Raw genomic sequence first — 22,478 nt, forward strand, 5'->3', positions numbered from 1 at the left:
ATCCAAAATTTTGACTCACAGCGCTTGGTTCTCGACACATCCATTGTACCCTTATGTTTTGTTTTAAATTACTTGTTTTTCATTTTTATATTCTTTGATAGAGTGGTACGATATTACTTCATGTGTGGGAAGAGGTAATAATTAAACGCTCCTAACATTTTAATACATATATTGAGAGATAAAACTACAAGCATAATAAAAGGATAAATGAGTAATTCCGTAAATGGATAATAGCAAAATAAAACATGAGATTAAACTTACATAACTAAAACATGCAAAATTATCTTTAAAGCGCTACGCAATTGTGTTCTATTATTGAAACCCTTAAAATCTACAAACATAAACCACGAAACTATTTAAAATTAATCCTAAAAATCCTCTAATATCATCATGCTATTAAAACTTTAAATTTACCCTAGTAAATCCCTAATTATGTGCGATACCTTCTAAACAATAATAATAATACGTGCGTGAAAACTAAACTTCGAAAACTGCTAGATACGAATTCGAGTAATGCACTTAAGTATTTAATAAACTGGGACTGCCTAACTAAGTACTATTAAAACAGCAAAAAAAAAAACAATTAAAACTAATAATTCAGTGGAATTCAAAGAAATTTTCCACTGAGAAAAGAACTAAAATTAACGAATTTAAGCATGCACTTAAATCTATACGCTAACTTGTGAAATTAAACATGCCACGAGAGAGATAAGTAAATTTTACTTTATTTAATTAGCTAAATACGCCGAGCGCGAACACTTGTTCACGAAAAATCATCGGCTACGAAATGGTCAAATAAAAGTAAAAATGAATAGTCACAGTCTTTAAGTACAACTAAACGCTGAGAAATTAGTACCATAAATGCGCTAAAGTACAGTGAGAATATTATATCAAAATGAAATGCGAGGTTTCTCAAAACTACGGCAAAATAATCAGAAAACGGGATCATATTGACAGCAAAAAATTCAAAATAAAATTATCGACTGCAAAAAAATCAGATTAAATTGGTTTCTATTCGCAAACTTCCCAAAAACTTATCTAAAATATCCGTGTCGCGAACGCAGAGGTCGAGTCCACAAATTAAGCAAACGTTGGATTAATTTTCATAAAAAGCAATAGGTAAATTATCAAAAAATCCTCCCGACGATCAAAAGCTGACGCAAGGCCAAGAGTACCACCCGCAAACGAGAACATCTGTTAACGCTAAAAATTGCTGTCGCCCCGGCGCTATCTGTTCACAACAAACGTATCGAAAACCCCCGACAAAAACGCATAAATTAAACGCTTAATAGGTACGGCCGAAATCGAGAACTCATTATGGCAGAAGGAGAGCGAGATAAGTTAAGTATGACTGAAAGGCAGACGTACACAGATGCAGCATAGAGATTTTTCTATCTTCATCTCGGTTTCTGCAAATTTTTCTAAGTTCGGATTTCTTCAAAATTCAGCCAAAAATAGTAAAAAAAACTCCGTACGGAAACGGACAGAGTGTCCCACCGCAACTCGGAACTTGAATTATCACTTCCTGCGCTACTGCTTTTATAGGGATTTTTACCCATTTATCTTGTCTCCCGCGACGTTAGTGAGCCATAAATCTTTGTAATTTATATGTTACACGGAACGTGACGTTGGGTTTTATTTCGCTGTTTTTTAAGGTTTACTTTTGTTTGCATAGAGTTTCGTTTCTGACGTTTTTATGCGACTACTGTGTCATAAATCGTCGGTTTTTTTGAACTTGCTTCATAGTTTCGCTTACTGCTACTTTAGTTTGGGTACGAATTCGAATGAAAATAATTGCGATTAGCGATTTTTATGGGTGTAAGGTTCTGCGCGTGTTGTTCGCAATGTCTGACAAGCGCAATGATATTTGCAATTTGCGAATATGCGAATTTTGTTCTTACGTTCGGGGATTGGTGATCGAGTTTGATTATTTGTTTGAATAGTACTATGTGCAGATTAGAACATGCATGTTAAGGTAAGTACGTCAGTTACAATTTGCATATAAACAAAAAAAAATATTTGTAATAAAAAAAAATGTAGTCGATAGTTTTCCATCAGGCAATCAACATAATTTGTAATGGAATCATAGTTGGGAAGGATTTATCATGTTGGTACTTAAATCCCACAGACAAATATCAAAAAATGACAAATATAAAAGCAAAAATGGCTGATATTTCTAATAAGATTATAAAATAAGTGTGAAAATATTAGGTTTACAAAATTATTGACAATTAAAATTTCTTTTGATACAGCATTAAACATATGACATCCGAGAAAATATACGGATTCAGTTCCAAGGATAACTCGATAGAAATTACGTTGATCGCCGCATATTTAGACTTAAAATCTAAGGAGTTACTTTAAGTTAGCCTAATGATGACATTATCTTGTTGTGTGTAAAAAGGAAAAAACATTTAGATTTGATGAAAAAGAAAATAATAAAATTAATAAGCATTCATGATGGTTTTAGTTTTGGTTTAGTGACATTTTTTTAATTTATAACAGCAGTTCATAATTTAGTTTTGAATTCAACGTATCTTTTACCCTATACATCGCCACCGAGTTAAAAATAACGATAACATGTGTAATATACGTACCTTCCACTCACAAGCCGACTTAGAAAATGCGGTGCACACAAAAAATGCACCCATTTTCAACCAAAATTACTTATTCCATCGATCAGTTTCCTTCTTGCTATACAAACCACCCCTCCACAGCTTCTATTATTTCTTCACCGTATTTTATTGAGAATGTAAGAACACAGTAATATTCCGCCCACCTATATTTAACAATAATAAAATAATAATTATCATAGCAGCTACTCATCCAAAATAATATTTGGACTGTTTTGCTCCATTGTAGCTTAATTAATTAAGTGATTAATCCTCTTCTCTGTTTTGTGAAGACAAAGTCAATCAAATTTCATTTTCTTATAACACAAATGCATGCCGCGCTGATGCTTGTTATCTGAACGTCCTAATAGCGGAATTCTTTCGAAATATACACAAACAGTCGAAGTTAAGCATGTAATGAGAATACATTTTTCTGATTGATTATCTGCTTTAAATATATTTAATATTGCTTGCACTTGTGCGGACCTTGGAATCTGTAGTCCTGCGACCCTGCGGGTATAGAGATTCTCGCAAAATAAAAACTGCAAAATCACCGGTTTTTCATTTCAGTATGTGTATCAACATTATAACTTTATAAGTTTAAAAGAGTTCGTAGTTGAATTTAAAATTCAAAGCCCACAAGTCTTGTTTTTCAGTGGCAATTGTAATGGTATATTTGTTATCTAAATTACTTGTATTGCGATTATTCTATATCAAAGCACAGTTTATTCTTTAATAGTACGCTAAATATATTCCCACCTTGACGGAAAGTTTTGTTTTATATGTAAGTATTTGTACTACAAAATAAAAACTATTTTTATCTTAACAAAAAAGTAAACGTGATAGTTTTGTCGACTCATGTACATGTACGCCATATAAGAGATTAGATTGTTAAGAGAGATTGCAGTTTGACCCTCGAAGTTTCTTTGCAAGTTGTTAAAAAATAGGTAATAAATTTAGATTCCTCAATGTGAATTTAACAGTGTAATTAAGTAGTAAAATAGATAATATATGTGTAACTATGAACAGTATTTGTTCGACAAAAAAGTCATCGATTATTATTTATGAATTATATGAATGCACCCATTATCAGAAACTACAAATACTTAGATAAGGTTTAAGTGAGTTGTTTTCGTCAAATAATAATTGGTAATCAGAACTAAAAACGAAACGTTGTTCTTTTTTTGTAGCGACTTTTCAGATATTAGTTGTTCTAATGGCTTTCAATATCGAAGGTAAGGTGGCTTTAATTTCCGGAGGTGCTTCAGGAATTGGACTTAAATATGCAAAGGAATTATTACGCAATGGGTTGAAGGTAAAGTCTGACACAAATGCAGAAAAAAGAACTGATAGCAAAAAATTATTTTAGGGAGTTACTTTAGCTGATGTGAACACCGATTTTGGAAACCAGGCATTAAAAGAAATCGAAAAGGAGTTTGGATCTAATAAAGCAGTTTTTGTAAACACAGATGTCACAAACAAGCAGAGCTTCGAGGGTGAGTTTTGTACTGCAATACTGACTGTTTTTAAATATATACGATCTTTAGTATTTAAAATTCTCAGATCTTTAAAAACGAGGTTCCAAAAATTAATTTCGTCAAAATTTTTAATTGCCATATTAAAAGTGGGTGATATTTATTTTTTCTGTTGAAGTGTAGTTTATTTATTATCGATAAATCAACAAATATTTATTAATACTAACGTACATATGTATATTTAACTTTATCACTTATTGCATCGCTCTGTTCGACTAACCCCAATCAAATGACCTCTTGCCTAAATAGAATAATCAACTATGTTAAAACATGCCACTTGTCGAACATGGAAAAATTTGAGAAATTTTTTGGAACTCAGTAGTTATGTATTACTTTCAATAAAGACAAAATAGCTACACTACACCAAATTTGTTCTAATTAAGATCTGCCTGAATGAAAAACACATTTGCCGCGTAACAAGTTTTATTGACAGAATTATAGTAGGCCCGGGTTGTACCTGTCCAATCCAGTTAGGTGGGCAATGTGGTTCAAAATCTTGCAATCTATTTGGTAATTTGATTGAAGCACTGTTGTAGCACTACTACTACTTTTTTTTTAATTTTACTGACTTTACTTTTCATTTTTTATATAACGTTTCACATTGTGTGCTTTTATGGCGGAATGCGTTCAAAAGCAAAGTGGTGAACACCAAGATTGAAAAAGTGTCCTTAAATCAAAATGCAAAATTTGGAGGGCAAATTGTTTATTCCTCAATTCTGGATAGGGAAAAGCCATGAAATAAGCAGTTTTTAATTATCAGTACTCTTAATTTTAACACGTGTTTACCCTCACAATTCCAAAGCAAAACATAACGCACCAAAACAGGAAGGGGATGACCTGCCTTGTCTTACAAGATTCCCTAGAACTACCTAGGGATGATTTTTTATGTTACTGGACTATATTTTTTTTTAATGTGGTTTCGCGGCTTTATTTTTTCCTAGGCGCTAAATTTAATTTTTCAAATCGATACACCACAACATAGATATGTTCCACTAGGGTTTCCATTACATAAAACGGTAGCAAAATCAAACAATGCGCCTACACAAATTTTGATTTTCTTTCAAACTAACAGGTTTTATTTCTAGACGGATTTTGATGTAACCATCGGTTTTGTAGCACTAAGTTATAGTATAGTACAAAGTCGTACGGCTAATAAGCTCAAATTCACTCAGTATGGTGTGATAACCCAATCTTCACGCCTTTAAATTGACCTTGAAAAAGTTTGAAAGACCCGCAAAAAATTCAAAAATTCAGCATTTGGCCTTGGCTGTGATCATCTAATAAATGGGAACCTACGTTGTGTGTGTTTTTTTTTTTGGATTTTGAAAAATGGCGGGAAGACGTTCTTTCATACAAGTGTGCATTTACTGCATGTGATTCGAGAGCGCAAGAAATAATAGACAAAATTGTTTTGGAGGGGGAGCACGGCACCCCCTCGCAGGAGGAAAGAGCTGCGAAGATTTACTCCTCAGCGCCAAAACCCCCTTGTTATTATTCACGGACATATTATATTTCAAACACCTTAAGATATATGAAAAAAGGACACTCGCGAATTGACAAACATACACATATGAAAAACGAACAAACGCAAAATTCTATCCATCTGTTTGGAGTCAATGCAAATAAATATTTGAATATCACAAATTTAATATAACAAAGCAATAACTGATGCAAATACACAAGTTGTTACGGGCATGTGGCGGCAGATTTTAAGGTTACGGCAGTTAACAGGAGCACAACAAAAGTACCCCTGGGGCGTTGTAGCATAATCGGAGTTTGGGGCTACCGGTCTGGGGCTGTTCTCCCCCCACGACGGTGGTTCTATCAAAAAGCCTATCCGCACGCATATTTCCATTACGAACGTGCCGCGAAACTAGGCCATTACGGTCGCCAGACCCGTAAGTGGATCTCGACTATTGGTCCAAGTCGAGAGCACTACAACATCGGCGGCCGCCCCTGAATCTATCCAAACCTGTGGACTTGTACAGGTGACACAATAGATCTCGCCAGCTCGACTAGGAACCGAACCGCGCTCCTGCCACGTTTTCTGTGTCATTTAACCTCAATTCCATTTTTAAATATTCAATCTCTTATAACTCTGATGTTAACAACAACTGAACAAGTGTTAAAGTTTCAAAGAGCAGTAAACAACATTTAAATTCGCCATACAATCTTGTGAAATTTTAAACAACAAATAAATCTTATGTGAGATAAAAATTGGACATCAAACAATTTATGATAGAAACATTCATCAACAAAGTATTTACAAAACAAACCTAGCAAGGATTTATGAAACAAAAGATCTGCTGTGAAATAAACTTGTACAAATAGAAATATTATGTGAGGTTAAAACTGTGGAGCATGAAATTTACGTTCAATTAAAATTATACAACAAAGGAAAATTACTGAAGTTAAAATTGTGAGCTTAAAGAAATATTGTATGAGGTGAAAATTTGCAGAGTTAACAAAATTTACATGTGATTAATAATTGCCACACTTTTTCAATGATTCAAACAAAGAGTTTACATTATGTCAAATTATATCAGGACCTAAGTGATTGGTTACTTCAAAAAAACAATTTACTTTGAGAGTTTAAAATACCGCGAACTGGTTACCCCAACAAAACACATAATAAACAATACAAAAATATCCAATCATCGCTCCGAGGTAAAAAGCGTCTCGGTGTTGTAAATTTTAAAATCGTTGCGAGGAAAAAGCGTCTCGGTGATGCTGTTAATCTCTAGCGTCGCGAGGACGGACCTCGATGAAGTAATCAATCTGTAGCATTGTGAGGGCATGCCTCGATTAATTAATCAATCTGTAGCGTTGTGAGGGCAGGCCTCGATGAATTAATCATTCTGTAGCGTTGTGAGAGCATGCCTCGGTGAGTTAGTCATGATAACGATGATAACCACCTAAGGGAAGAAATTATCATAACCCCCGCCAGTTCTCAGTATAATGAACTTGTTTAACTGCCGTAAATGAACTATTAGCAATCTTGTGTGAAGAATTAAGAAGTGTTATAATGTAACACTTACGTATATGCATCCAGAAACCTATTCCTAATGAAACAATAAGGTGTTTTCCTGATTGTTAAATTGTGTTTGCACTAGCTGACGATTAAGAAAAACTAACTTGATTGGTGAATTTACAAACAATGAAACAAATTTACAGCACGTATTTCGCGTTGAAGAATTCCGCATTTTTCCGATTAAAAGGCCGCAAGAATTAACCGCGCGGGTTGGGCACACCTGAGTGACGTTGGCTACGATTGATTGTCGTTAAACAAAGGCTTCCTCCCATTTTATTAACTACCAAACCAACTAATTTAAACCTAGCTTTTACCACGTGGTTACACTCACATAAGCACATTCAGAATGACGCTACGCCATGCTACCCTGTCTCTACCAATCAACCAACCCTGTAACTAAAAACCCCTAGCGCTAAATCGTCCGATTACCAAACAAGCATTTCCGTGCACCAGGTTGCCTATGTTTACCGATTTCCTTTTCTGTGATTGAATTTTTTTTTCTTTCAAATTCAAATTATTCAAGTGTGATTTCGCGCCGCTGTTAATAATTTCAGCGCGAAAACTTTGATTTAAATTCGGTCACCACAATGGTAAATATTAATTACATATTTATAAAATAATTACCTTTTTTTGAAATTTAAATTGTTGAAACAAAAACCATTCTTCACTTTCGTCTTTTTAACGAGAAGTTTAAAAACTGCAAACAAATGTTTTTAATAGATGAACCACATATAACATACATTTTATTTCCAGAGGCTTTCAAGAAAACAGTCGAAGTATTTAAAAACCTGGATATTCTCATTAACAACGCTGGTATCTTAAATGACGCTATATGGGAGAAGGAAATTGCCATCAATATTGTAAGTAAAACAGAAAAAACAAAATCGTATTTAAAAAAAAATAATACGCTTACAATAGTAAAATTCAAATTAGTACAGTTAAAAGTGAATAACCGATACATTTTAAGTGTGAATCCAGGTAACGAATATGATTTATTTCAATATAAAAATCCAATTTTATTATTTTTTTGAAAATTACTTAACATTTCAAATAATTTACAGTACTGACACTTCTGGTACAAATACTTCTTGTACTTATTATGGAATGGTTCGATTAGCGTATCTGGTAAGGTACTATGATAGGTTGTTACTTTAAGTTTTCTGAAATTCTTACTCAATTCCAGGAACTCGGGCTCTTAAAATAACGTCATGCTCGTGTGTTCCTATTACTTATTTAAATTCAGAATTTTGGCTCACGAATTCCAGAGAAAGAATTTCTCAATATGTCAGGTTGTTAAATTTCTTAATAAATCTTTTGAGTTATTTTTGTACTAGGATTTTACTCCACCGGTTCCAAAAAAACCTGCCGCATATTGTACTCTATATCCCATCTTTTTTTTCTTTTACATTACTACTTTCTTATTCTTTTATGGCAGCCAGTGATACGATATTATTTAACGTGGACAAATGAAGCTTAAATTAAAAATATTTAGTTTCTATTGATCATTCAGAAGATAATTAATTTAAATTCACCAGTTAAGAGAAGTATCCCAGAAAGTGTTGAAATATGTACTAATGTGTAACAAAAGTGGATTTATTAGATGCTGTGACAGTTTACTTTTTTCTAGAATGGAGTGATACACGGCGTTCTTCTTGGCTTAGAAAACTACATACCCAAATACAAAACTGGCAATGAAGGTGTTATTGTAAATATATCGTCCATTGCTGGTGTTAAAGACTTTAGCATGGTTCCAGTTTACACCGCAACAAAATTTGCAGTACTAGGAATGAGTAAAGCGTGGGGTGATGTAGAACATTACAACCGAACTAAAGTAAAAGTACTAGCCATGTGTCCAGGAGTAACAGATACTCCACTATTATCTGAACTATCTGAAAAAACCCTAGGAGCTCCATATGTACAGATTATGGAGGCACAACTCGTTGGTTTACCATCACAGAAGTAAGTACATACTAGATGAATTTATAATAAGGTTAAATAATATACCCGGTATATTTAAAAGAACGAAAATATTCAACAAAATCGTAAACAGAAAACGGGCCCAGTTAGAAACTTAATTTTCCTTTATTTAGACTGTCTTAATCCGTTCGAATAACAATACATCATCCATTTTTGGTGTCCGATCTCTGTATTTTGCTAAATATTAATTCATTTTTAAAGTTGAAGAGTTTATCATTGAAACGTTATTGGTGTATGTCAAATGCAATATTCTGATAAAAAAAAACTTGGAAGATGTTTGTTTCTTAACAACAATTCTTGGTTTCTAAACGAATTTAAAGAGATTTTTCCCTGGAAATAAAATCACTTGCCCGAATTCAAGAAAAGAAGCATAATTTAATAGAAAAAACTCGTCAGGGCATCAACCAATTCCTTCTTGAAGTAAGTGTAAATGGGAAGATTAAGCGCGACGTCATGCAATTTTTAGCTATAGGATACCTATTCCGTTTCAACGAAAAGTATTGGTCGTAAGGTGTTTAGCATCAAGGACGACAGTCCTTGCAACATTTAATAAATGCAAATGTCAGGTTAAAAAACGTTGGAAAAATCTATTCCGAGCAGTCCTTTTTGTATTTTTTTTTCATTGTACCCATGTTTCAGTAGCATTTCTTGGTTTTACCCCAGAAATTCAGAGCACCATGTTAATGTTGCCTTACTTGCCTTTATGTGATTTAGAGCAACGGAGTAAATAAATAAGAATACACTGAAAATACAGTTTAAAATTTTATGAGAATTTAAATTTATTATAACGAAAGTTCAATATTAACGAAAACCTGTTGTAAGATGTTAGTACCTTACCCATAATAATAATTTGGGACAAAGGGAGTGATTAATAAGTTATAGAATAAGTATAGTACATATCTATACTTTTATAAAGTCTCGGTATATTTAAGATTTAATAATATACCCGATATCTGAAGATAAATAGATCTTGATTACTTTTTATTTATTTCAGGCCTGACAGTGTAGCTTTGGCAATGGTAAATATCATTAAAAATGCAAAAACTGGAACAGTGTGGGTAGCTGAAGGTGAAGAAGATCCATACGAATTCATTCTACCACCCAGGGAAAGTTTCAAACCACAGTAACATGTAATATAGGATAACAGACATTTTATACTTGTGGGGCAATTTCTAAAATAAAAATATTCATAAATTAAGTACTATGGTGATATTTAGTACATGCAATGTACTATGGATATTAATCCACATTTCGACAACGACCTTTAACTTTATTTCAAAACATTGGCCTAAGGTTATTTAGACATAATTTTCCTCGCCCCTGAAGTATTCTACATACACACCAACAAATTCCGCTTCTTTGAAAGATTATAACATTTGATTTTGCGATTTTTGTTCTATGATCACCTGGCCCACTGCATAAATAATACTCCCTCAGTCCTTACACCGCGGAGACGCCAATTCTAAGAGTACGGATTATATGAAAACATGTTGCCTCACTGGCTCAGAGCATGCGTAATTTCGACTATTTATGTTTATACTTCAAAAGAATTCAATTAGTATCACGTTCCGACAACAAACATTTGCGTTAAAAAAAAAGGAAATTTAATCAATTTTGTCTCCTCAAAACAGAGGAGAAAACTAATTAATTAAGCTGCAATGGAGCAAAAATAACCGAATATAGTTTTAGGCCAGCTGTCACATATGATACTTATTATTTTATTGTTATTAAATACAGGCGAGCGCGACACTACTATATTCTTAAAATTTCGAGGAAACAATTGGTACTTTTAGAGATTATATGTTTAATAAAAACCGAAACAGATGAGATAGCCGAAAACGGGAGACCCTTTTTTTCGTATTCTTGGGGTCATGAAATGTCAAGAAAACATGCCAGTACCAAGTCGCCCGATGGATTCGATTACAATACTTCCTTCGCTTACACTTGGGAAGTAAAAATTATTGATTTGAAGTTTTTCTGTTTTTTTTTTAACTTATTAGCTCTACCACACCACAACTCACTTTTTTGTGCTTATTAAGGAATGGTTCCACTAAGATCTCTTGTGGGATCCTACAATAAATTGTTATACAATTTTACACTCAGCTTACTCAAATTCCTCCACAATCTCAAGAAGCTCATACTGGATATCCAGAATTTTGACTCACAACGCTTGGTTCTCGAGACATCCAAAGTACCATTATGTTTTGTTTTAAATTACTTCTTTTCCATTTTTATATTTTTTGATAGAGTGGTACGATATTACTTCACGTGCATGAAACTTCAATTTAAAAAAAAAATGTTGTCTCTCTAATCCGTAATGCGTAAGTCGTCATCAGCGTATTCAAGTAAGCAATAGATAATAATTAAGCAATTGAGCAAAATATGCCTAAACATTTTTAATATACTAATTTCCATAAAAATCTGAACACCTTGAATTAGTTGACTGATAAAACTGAAAGTTTCACCAAATGTGCATTAAATTGAACCAAATAAATGATTAAAATAGCAGGCCTAAAACTTGTGAAATGAAAAATGTATTCAATAATATGTGGGTGCACCTTGATTTCTAATGCACTCATTTACTCGGCGAGGCATACTTGAAAGAAGATGGTTTATGGTGTCCTGCAGGACCTCGTTCCAAGATTCCTGAAGCCGCCTACGAAGGTCATATAAATTATTCGGGGGATGCTGCAAGTTACTTAGAAGTGTGCCCATGATATCCTACACATGTTCGATTGCTGATAAATCTGCTGAACAAGCAGGCCAGGGGAGAACTTCAACATTGTCCGTTGTGACTCTTGCCGTATGTAGACGTGCATTGTCTTGCTGAATCTAACCCTCTGAGATAAGGAACTGCAATCGGCTCCAGTATTGTATCGATGTATCGTCTTGCATTTAAATTTCCCTGAGTGAAAACTAGAGGAGACCTGCCACCCTGCGCTATTGCCCTCCAAACCATCACGCCTTGTGTGAGAGCTGTATGGCGTTCAACAGCGAAATTCAAATTTCGGCGTTCTCCACGTAATCGCCACACCCTCCTACGTCCATCGTAAGCCCAAAGACAAAACCGGGATTCGTCTGAGAACATTACCCCATTCTATTCGTGGTCCCAATTTCCTCGCTCGTTGCACCATTGTAACCTGCGAGCACGATCTCTTGGTGTCAATGGGAGGCAAAGAAATGGTCAGTATGTACGCAACCCAAACGACCTTATTCGGCGATAAACTGATGACATGGAGATCCTATGCTCCAACGCACCCATCCAACCAGTTGCAATTGCACGAGTGGTAGAACGTCTGTCTCGTAGAGCAGCAATTCATAGATGACGATCTTCGCTTGCTGACGTTCTTTAAGGACGACCAGATGCACGAATTCGCTCATGCACTTCTTCTTCTAAGACCACCTCCTCCAACACCGTTGAAACACTACTATCAATGTGGCATTTTTCACTTTGTTTTCTACGCGATAGCCCTAAAATTTTCTACACAACTAACGCAAATCAACTAGCAAAGCAAAATTCTGTTAGACGAAACGTTGTTTTCAAAAGGTAAAAAAGGTAAGATAACGTTAATGGTTTTTGTGGAAATTTCGGATCTGATAATATGAACAAAATAGCTCAACTTCTTCGAGGTGTTTGGATTTTTATAGAAATCAGTACATTTGATGTTGTCTGCACTTGTGCGGACCTTGGAATTTATGGTCCTGGTATCAACATTATAACTGTATGTATAATAAGTTTAAAAGAATAAGTACGTTGTTAAATTTTAAAAAATGTAAATAGTGTATTTGTTATCTAAATTACCTGTATTGCGAATATTTTATGTAAAAACACAGTTTGTTAGTTGATAGTACGCTAAATATATTGTCACCTTGACGAAAAGTTTTGCTCTATATTTGCAGTCCAAAATAAAAACTATTTTTACCTTAAGGGTGGCGTCTGGTTCGGTTTCGCCCAATACTAAATACATTGAAAACATCGTCGTAATTTCCGGAATTGCATTTTTAAAATACTGTAATCTCCAACCAAGTCAGAATCTAAGTAAACCTGCATTCTGCTACCGTATCACAGCTCGTTTAATGCCGATTTTTCGTTTCAATAGATTTTGACTTTTCGCGAGTTATTTACCTCAGTCGTGGATTTTTTAATATTATAAATGGTATCAAAAGAAAGCTGACACTTTTCCCCAGGGGACCTCCTATCTCAGAATGCAAAAAACTTCAGCACTTCGTCAACAAATGCATCAATGTGCCGGTTAAAATGTGATGTAAAAGTTGTTCAACTTTATAATTTTTTTTTTTGTAAAAACTGCATACTAGATATGAATATAAATATGGAGGTCCCCTAGACTGAAGTTTGTTAATTCGAAATATAATTTTTTTAAAGCGATATATCTCATATTTTTAAAATGCAACTCCGGAAACCGCGACGATGTTTTCAATGTATTTAGTATAGGGCTAAACCGAACCAGACGCCAGCCTTAACAAAAATGTAAACGTGTTTGTTTTGCTGACTCATGTACATGTACGCCATTTAAAAGATCAGATTATTATGCCTATGACTCTTATATAAGGGATTTGAGTTTGATCCTCGAAGTTTCTTTGCAACTTGTTAAAAAGTAGGCCTTAAATTGAGATTCCTCAATGTATTTAAGTTTAACAGTGAGATTAAGTACCTAGTAGATAATATATGTGTAACTATGAACAGTATTTATTCGATAAAAAAACTCGTCCATTATTTATGAATTATGAATTTACCCATTATCAGAAACAACAAGTAGATAAGGTTTAAGTGAGTTAGAGTGTCTATTTAAACAGCAATCTCGTCAAACTAAGAACGAAACGTTGCTCTTCTTCGTAGCGACTTTTCACATATTAGCAGTTCTAATGGCTTTCAATATCGAAGGTAAGGTGGCTTTAATTTCCGGAGGTGCTTCAGGAATTGGACTTAAATATGCAAAGGAATTATTACGAAATGGGTTGAAGGTAAAATCTGAAACAAAAGCAGCAAAAAACTGATAGCCAAAAATTATTTTAGGGGGTTACTTTGGCTGACGTGAACACTGATTTTGGAAACCAGGCATTAAAAGAAATCGAAAAGGAGTTTGGATCTAATAAAGCAGTTTTTGTACACACTGATGTCACAAACAAACAGAGCTTCGAGGGTGAGTTTAGTACTGCAATACTGACGCGTTTTTTGCTTGTTGTTTTTATGGAATACAAGACAATTTCCAAAACAATATTCAAAATTATAAATATACTGACTGCACTTAAATATGTACGATCTTTAGTACTTACAACTCTCAAATCTTCAAAAACGAGGTTCCAAAAATTAATTTTGTCTTAAAAAATTTTAATTTTGGTGATATTTTTTCTGTTGAAGTGTAGTTTAATTATTATCCATAAAACAACAAATATTTATTAACACTAACGTACAAATTTATATTTAAACTTTATCACATATTGTATCCCTCTGTTTGACTAACCTCAATCAAATGAAGTCTTGTCTAAATAGAATAATCAACTTTGTTAAAAGTTCCCACTTGTTGAACATATAGGACTAAATAGATATGTAAATATTACTTCCAATAAAGGCAAAATAGCGACACTACACCAAATTTGTTCTAATTAAAATCTACCTGAGTAAACAGTTTTATTAACAGAATTATAGCTGGCTCGGGTTGAAAGTATCCAATCCAGTTAGGTGGGCAATGTGGTCCAAAATCTTGCAACCCATTTGGTAATTTGAATGAGACACTGTTGAAGCACTACTACTGATGATAATTTTTTTATTTTACTGGCTTTACTTTTCATTCTGTGTTTTTATGGCGGAATGCGTTCAAAGGCAAAGTGGTAAACACCAAGATTGAAAAAGTGTCCTTAAATCAAAATGCAAAATGTGGAGGGCAAATTGTTTATTCCTCTATTCTGAATAGGGAAAAGCTATGAAATAAGCAGGTTTATGTTAGAAATCGATGCAAATATTTAAGCCTCACAATGAAAATTACACTAAGTAGATGGTAATACTCAAGTTATTCCGGTTGATATTATAGCAGAAAAAAAAAGAACTTAGCAAACAGAATAAAAGTTCCTCGTCGTAGTCTCTTACCCTTCCTCGATATTTTTATTCTATTGATATGTATCGCACACAAACCACATCTCTATGTTCAAAAAACCTGCTGCATATTATATGCTATACCCCCTTTTTGCAAAACCACCATCTATTGCTAAGCTACACGTTTCACAAGGACGCGGATCTCTCCATAGACTTTACAATTTAACACCTGTAAAGGCAAATGACGCGAGAGAAAAATTGTCAGTTTTAAGTATAAATCGTGTGTTTTGCTTTAGCCACGCGAACTTATGTTTTTATTTCAATAAAAATTAAAATCTCGAACTCAGAACGATAGAGAAGTACCAGAATTACTAGAAAGAAAGCAAGCAATATGTAATTACGCCACACTCTGTCGAGGATGACAACAACAACAAAGACTTTTTTAGTGGATGAATTATAACATAGTTTTTATTTCCAGAGGCTTTCAAGAAAACAATCGAAGTATTTAAAAATCTGGATATTCTCATTAACAACGCTGGTATCTGTAATGACGCTATATGGGAGAAGGAAATTGCCATCAATATTGTGAGTAAAACAGAAAAAACAAAATCGTATTTTAAAAATATATAATACGCTTACAATAGTAAAATTCAAATTAGTACAGTTAAAAGTGAATAACCGATACATTTTTAGTCTAAACAGGTAACGAATATGATTTATTTCAATATAAAAATACCAATTTTATTAATTTTTTGAAAACCTGAAACTTTCAAATATCTCGGAAAATAAGCACTCGGCAAAAAAATGTCCAGAATCAAAATTTAATCAACCCGCGGGGGAAATACATTAGTGCTAAAATTAGCCCCTTCCCTCTCTCCTTGTAGGTGGGGCAAGGATTAACTTCGAAACCTTAAATGGGAACTGCTATTTTAATTACAGATTCAGAGTCTATGGCTAAAAGTACGTATGATTTGCGTTCCTATTCCTTATTTAGATTCAGAATTTTGGTTCGCGAATTCCAGAAACAAACTAGTTATTTTCTGAATATGTCAGGTTGTTAAATTTCTTAATAAATTTTTTGCGGTATTTTTATACGAAAATAATCAATAATAAGCTGTGATAGAAGTCTGAACGGACTTATTCACCCAGCTACAAAAACCTCCCCAGTTTTCAAAAATCAAATGTTACAAATCGATACAAATACCTGAATATTACAAATTTAAATAAAGATAAAAATAAACCTTAATTAAACCAACTGGATGTTAATATTCAACAGGTATAACACAGAGACAATATTTCTATGCTCAAAAAGCCTGCCGCATATTATACTCTATACCCTATCTTCGCAAAACAACCAACTATTTCCAAACTGTGCGTTTCACGAGGACGCGGATCTTTTCTTTAATAGCGAAAAATTTAACATCTATTACGGCATATAACCGTTAATTTTAACTAGAAACGACCGTGTGTGTGATCTTGTGCATTTATTTCAATTAAAGTGTCAAACTCTGTATCTCTAGAATTTAGAACGACAACCCAATGAGAATTACCAGAAAAGAAGGAAGCAACATTTAGTAAACCACACTCTATCAAGACCTTTAAACAACATGATATTAAATTATGCATGAATTCAAGTTATAGATTAAATCAAATGTGTTCATCAGGATTCCCTCGTGGACCAAATCCCCAAAGCACATATGAAATAAACACAACAGGCACATATTAAGTACGGTTAAAATCAAAATAAGGTGGTCTCGGAAACACTTCGCACTTCGAGAATGGGCAGTAAAAAAATTCAGGTTTTAAGCAAATAACACATAAGTGTAATAGATAATAAACACAAAATGCCCCTTCCGTTTCGAATACACGTAATTTAACTCATGATAATTTTCAAAATTCTTTTAAGATTAGTTTAAATGCCATAAATGAACTATATTTTATATATTTTAAATCTCGAGTGAAGAGTTATGAAATGTGAATAGTATCATAACTTAGGTAAAATCATCCAAAACTTTGGATATCGCTACTAAAATGACTAAGCCTGAATAAACGAATTTCTGTCACTGTTTTACATGAACATTTACATTATTGTCGTAAAATTACGTTAGAACTATACCGGTTTAAAAGCCTAACGTGCACTGTGAAGCTACAAACAGTGAATCAAAAATCCACAATGGATTACACTACACTAATTACATTCGCTTTCGAATCGAATAAACTACTTGAGAATGCCTACTTTAAAATCGAAGAAAAAATTTTTTTTAACACAAAACGAGTATCAGTTTTTCTTGCAAATACAAACGTATACATATTACAAAGTATGAAAAGAGGAGCCTCATTCGTGAAACACCTGATGTAGTCTTTTTTTAAATTACTACTTTCTTATTTTTCTATTCTTTTATGGTAATCAGTGATACGATATTATTTGACGTGGACAATTGAAGCTTCAATTAAAAATATTTAGTTTCTGTTGATCATTCTGAAGATAATCCATTTAAAAATAAGCATGCAGTAATTCACCAGCTAAGAGAAGTATCCCTTAAAGTGTTAAAATATGTACTAATGTGTAATAAAAGTGGATTTATTAGACACTTTGACAGTTTACTTTTTTCTAGAATGGAGTGGTACACGACGTTCTTCTTGGCTTAGAAAACTACGTACCCAAATACAAAACTGGAAATGAAGGTGCTACTGACTTTAGCATGATTCCAATTTACACTGCAACAAAGTTTGCAGTACTGTGAATAAGTAAAACGTGGGGCGGTGTAGAACATTACAACTGAACTAAAAACGAGTATACTAAACTCACTTGACATACACCTAGTAAAACTTTTGTCTTAAACGCCTAAAGCCACAATGGAGCTATAAACTTTTACTAGGTATATGTTAACTGAGTTAAGTTATACAATAGCCAGTTTGACTTATAAGAGTGGTTTGGCTTAAGCCGCTTAAGTCATAAAAGTTTTACTTTTGTGTAATTCAAATGAGTTTAGTATACTAGCCATGTGTCCAGGAGTAACAAAAACTCCACTATTATCTGAACTATCTAAAAAAACCTTAGGAGTTCCATATGAACACAACTCGACGGTTTAGCATCACAGAAGTAAGTACATGAATTTATAAGATTAAATAATGTACCCAGTATATTTCAAAGAACAAAAATATTCTACAAAATCGTAATTATTTAATGAAAAATATGTACTGACAATGATAAAATCAGAAAACGGCCCTATAAGAAGAGTTAGAAACTTACTTTACCTTTATTTAGGCTGCCTTAATCCTTTGCTATAACAATAACTACAATACATCATTAATTTTCGGTGATCTCTGTATTTTACTAAATATTACCTTCATTTTTAAAAGATGAAGAGGTTTTCTTTAAAACGTTGTTTGTGTAGGTCAAATGCAATATTTTCATTAAAAAAACCTATACGAATTTAACGAGATTTTACCCTGAAAATAAAATAACTTGCCCCAATTCAAGAAAAAAAGTCCAATTTAATAGAAAAAACTCGTCAGGGCATCCACCAGTTCCTTGTTGAAGTAAGTGTAAATGGGAAGATTAAGCGCGACGTCATGAAGGTAACCTTTATCTATAGGATATTCGGTTTCAACGAAAAGTGTCGGTCGTAATTGGCATCAAGGACCGCAGTCCTTGCAACATTTAATAAATGCAGATGCGAGATTAAAAAAAGTTGGAAAAATCGATTCCGAACAGTCCTTTTGTAATTTTTCTTTTCATTGTTGTACACATATTTTCAGTAGCACTTCTTAGTTTTACCCCAAAAGTTCAGAGCACCACGTTAATGTTGCCTTATTTGCCTTTATGTGATTCAGAACAACGGAGTAAATAAATAAGAATAAACTGAAAACACCATTAAAAATTTTAATAAACTATTTAAATTAATTATAACGAAAGTTCAATATTAAATGAAAGCCTAATGTAAGATGTTACTATAAGTAATAGTAATTATTCTTCAATAAAAACAAATTTTCCCTTTATTAAAAAAAAATCGATTTTTTTTCAGAAATCGGACACTTATTAATTTGGGACAGAGGGAGTAATTATTAACTTATAGAAAATAGTACATATCTATACCTTTATAAAGTCTCGGTATATTTAAGATTTAATATGTCCGACATGTACAGATAAATACTTCTTCATTTATTTTTATTTATTTCAGGCCTGAAAGTGTAACTTTGGTAACGGGAAAAATTATAAAAAAATGCAAAAACTGAAACAACATGGGTAGCTGAAGGTGAAGAAGATCCTTACGAATTAATTCTACCACCCAGGAAAAGTTTCAAACCACAGTAACATGTAATATACAACACACGTTTTATACATGTGGGGCAATTTCGAAAATAAAAATATTCATAAATTATTATGTTGACATTTAGTGCATGCAATGTACTATGGATATGAATCCATATTTCGACAACGACCTTTAACTTTATTTCAAAAAATTGGTCTAAGGTTATTTCCACAGAACTTTCCTCGCCCTTGAAATTCACTCCAAGTAATTCCGCTTCTTTGAAAAGTTATAACATTTAATTTTATGATTTTTGTTTTATGATCACCTGTATGAAGTACTGACCAGTGGCGTAAATAATACTCCCGCAGCCCTTACCCTGCCGAGACGCCAATTTCAAGGGGATGGGACAAGTGCGGACAATGTGAAAACATGTTGTCTCACTGGGTCAGCGCATGCATAACTTCGACTGTTTATGTTTATACTTCAAAGGAATTGAACTATTAGCACGTTCCGACAACAAGCATTTGCGTTAAAGGCAAATGAAATTTAATTAATTTTGTGTTCTCAAAACAGAGGAGAAAACTAATTAATTAAGCTAATAAGACAAACCGAATATAATTTTAGGCGAGCTGTCACATATTATTCTTACTATTTTATTGTTACTAAATATAGGCAAGCGCGACACTACTATATTCTTACACTTTCGAGAAAACGATTGGTAGTTTCGGAGATTAAATGTCTAATAAAAATCGACATAGACGCGATAGATGAAAACGGGAGACCCCTTTTTTCATACTCTTGGGGTCATGAAATGTCGAGAAAACATGACAGTACCAAGTCGCCCGATGGACTCGATTACAATACTTTTTTTGCTTATCTTCTGGAAATAAAAATTATTGATTTGAAGTAATACAGACTAGTTCTTTATTAGTAGTTTACACATTTTTTTAAGATCATGAAATAGTACTGCTGATGTATGGTTAATATTATTTTTTTTTATTAAACAAGAAATGTTCCTATCTCATAGTCATAAGCATAAAAAATAACGAAATTTAATCTTTTTTTATTACTTTTTTATGTTGAAAAGAAGTATCACCATATTCAGAACATTATTAAAAACATTTCGGCACAGAAGTTATTTCAGCATTTGTAAAACTTAAAGATTAATAAATAATATAAAGTTGTTCTATTTTTTCTACTTGCGCAAAAAATAATAAAATTCAGAATTATTTAATATTTAAGTTTGCTCATCATTAAAATAACTGTTTCTTTAATAATCAGCTTGTATTACAGAAAAAATAAATGAGCATTTTAAATGTCCGTACGACGTGTCATCTGCAATTTAAATGTAGTTCTAAAAAAAGCATAACATTCGGATCGTCCAATTTCCGTCAAAGCTAGACTAACATAGTTTTCTTTGCCACTTTATATCTTAACTACATATAAGATATTTTGTTTTCCAAAAACTACTTAATGGTAATAGTATTGGTAATTTTCTTTGTGTTTTTTTTTTCAGAATGGCGTTGTACATGGAATTTTACTTGGTTTAGAACATTATATACCAAAGTTCAAAACCGCCGATGAAGGTGTAATAGTAAACATTGCTTCCGTAGCTGGTATCACAGCTTCCGGTTTATTTCCCGTTTATTCTGCAACAAAATATGCTGTATTGGGTATGAGCAAGGCTTTTGGCAATCAAAGTCACTACAGTCGAACAGGTGTCAGAACTCTAACTTTATGTCCTGGTCTTACTAGAACACCCATGGTCACGGGGATGTCGGAATGTACGTTAGGACCAAACTATAAAAGAATGGTCGAGAAAGCTGTGCCCAATATTCCTATGCAAAAGTATGCGCAATATCAGTATGTTCACAAATATTGATTTTAATTATTATATATTTCAGTCCCGAGAGTGTAGCTGTTGCAATGATTCATATTATCAAGCATGCAGCCACTGGTACCATATGGGTAGCTGAAAACGATGAGGAACCTTATGAGTATAAAATACCCCCAAGAGAAAATTTTGCACCTAAGTAGAAAATGGTCAAAAAGTGTTGAAATTTATTTGTTGTGTACTTAAACTCTCACCTCAACTATATATAAAAATAGGGGTGTATGTGTATAAGTAATGGTTTAATGCTCGTATGATTATAATGTTGTTTAAAAGATGTTTTTCTACCGCGCACGTTTTTTGATTTTCCAATAGAGCTATTGAAGCACCCAAATGACGTCAAAGCGGTTCGTTAATAGCCGAAAGGGGTTCTCAAATAGATCTGGTGTAATTTAGATCGATAAGATTGGTAGCCATGACGAGAAATGTCAGGTGAATGTCAGTGGCAAATGTCAAATTAAAATTTCCCGTATTTCGGAAGGCGTAAGGACTTCACTAACTTCTTCACAAGACATTTTAACTTACAAAAACTCCAATTGATTCGAATTACAGTTGTTGTTGTGAAAATTCGAACTTCAAATATTTCGTGGTTCGTGTCAGACCAACCCATCACTAACCACGATAAAATTCCCCAGATTTAAAAAAACACAAATCTCAATTAAATTTAAAAAACTTAAATTTTAAAAACTTTTGCCTTGTATAATTATTATAGTTTTTTTTTTTACTTTTCACTATTTCAGAAAATTGCAGAGTGGTTTACCGCATCTCCACCCCATCGTAAAGAACTCTATATTATCACAAAATTTTATAAACGAAACTAGTATACTTCCAAGATATTTTCTACCTGCTCTGGCTCAATTTTCAATGCTGCGTCACTTGTTCATCTTCATCTCGTTTCTGTGCAGATGTTTATTCATAAATAGAAGGATAATAAACATTATTTGACAGAAGCTCTTACTTTTATAGCAATCCTATTACGGCTTCAAAAGTTAATAGGTCTGCCACTTCTACTTGTCAGAACTATAACTAAAGACAGAGATGGAACGTGTTTCAAGATTGTGATTACCCAAATATTCCGCTAAAATTGAGACATATGCACAAAATTCGGAAACCCGCAAAAAATT

The 22,478-nt window shown here is 33.2% G+C and overlaps 2 protein-coding genes across 7 annotated transcripts in view; both read left to right on the forward strand.

The window, feature by feature from the left end:
• Positions 1–10,353, forward strand: part of LOC135135528 (15-hydroxyprostaglandin dehydrogenase [NAD(+)]-like) — a 136,682-nt gene extending 126,329 nt beyond the window's left edge. The window contains exons 2-7 of one of the 5 annotated variants that reach the window (XM_064064598.1): positions 3,332–3,396; positions 3,803–3,927; positions 3,982–4,108; positions 7,932–8,038; positions 8,806–9,137; positions 10,150–10,353. In XM_064064598.1, coding sequence (XP_063920668.1) covers positions 3,829–3,927; positions 3,982–4,108; positions 7,932–8,038; positions 8,806–9,137; positions 10,150–10,282 — 798 coding nt within the window. In that variant the 5' untranslated portion in view covers positions 3,332–3,396; positions 3,803–3,828 and the 3' untranslated portion in view covers positions 10,283–10,353. The other 4 variants (XM_064064597.1, XM_064064596.1, XM_064064599.1 and 1 more) reach the window with 4 other exon arrangements.
• LOC135135530 (15-hydroxyprostaglandin dehydrogenase [NAD(+)]-like) lies at positions 3,518–21,631 on the forward strand. 2 transcript variants are annotated; one of them, XM_064064600.1, is made up of 6 exons: positions 3,518–3,727; positions 13,939–14,138; positions 14,191–14,317; positions 15,686–15,792; positions 20,980–21,311; positions 21,368–21,631. In XM_064064600.1, exons 2-6 carry the CDS (start codon positions 14,040–14,042, stop codon positions 21,498–21,500), a joined length of 798 nt encoding a protein of 265 aa, XP_063920670.1. In that variant the 5' UTR covers positions 3,518–3,727; positions 13,939–14,039; the 3' UTR covers positions 21,501–21,631. The 2 variants fall into 2 exon arrangements, with proteins under 2 accessions (XP_063920670.1, XP_063920672.1); XM_064064602.1 differs by lacking the exon at positions 3,518–3,727 and having other exon boundaries at positions 13,778–14,138.
• Positions 21,632–22,478: the final 847 nt, after the last annotated feature.

The sequence above is a fragment of the Zophobas morio genome, unplaced genomic scaffold (assembly GCF_036711695.1).
Source record: "Zophobas morio isolate AGI-343-1 ecotype UQ-CSIRO unplaced genomic scaffold, CSIRO_AGI_Zmor_V1 ptg000024l, whole genome shotgun sequence".
Taxonomy (NCBI): domain Eukaryota; kingdom Metazoa; phylum Arthropoda; class Insecta; order Coleoptera; family Tenebrionidae; genus Zophobas; species Zophobas morio.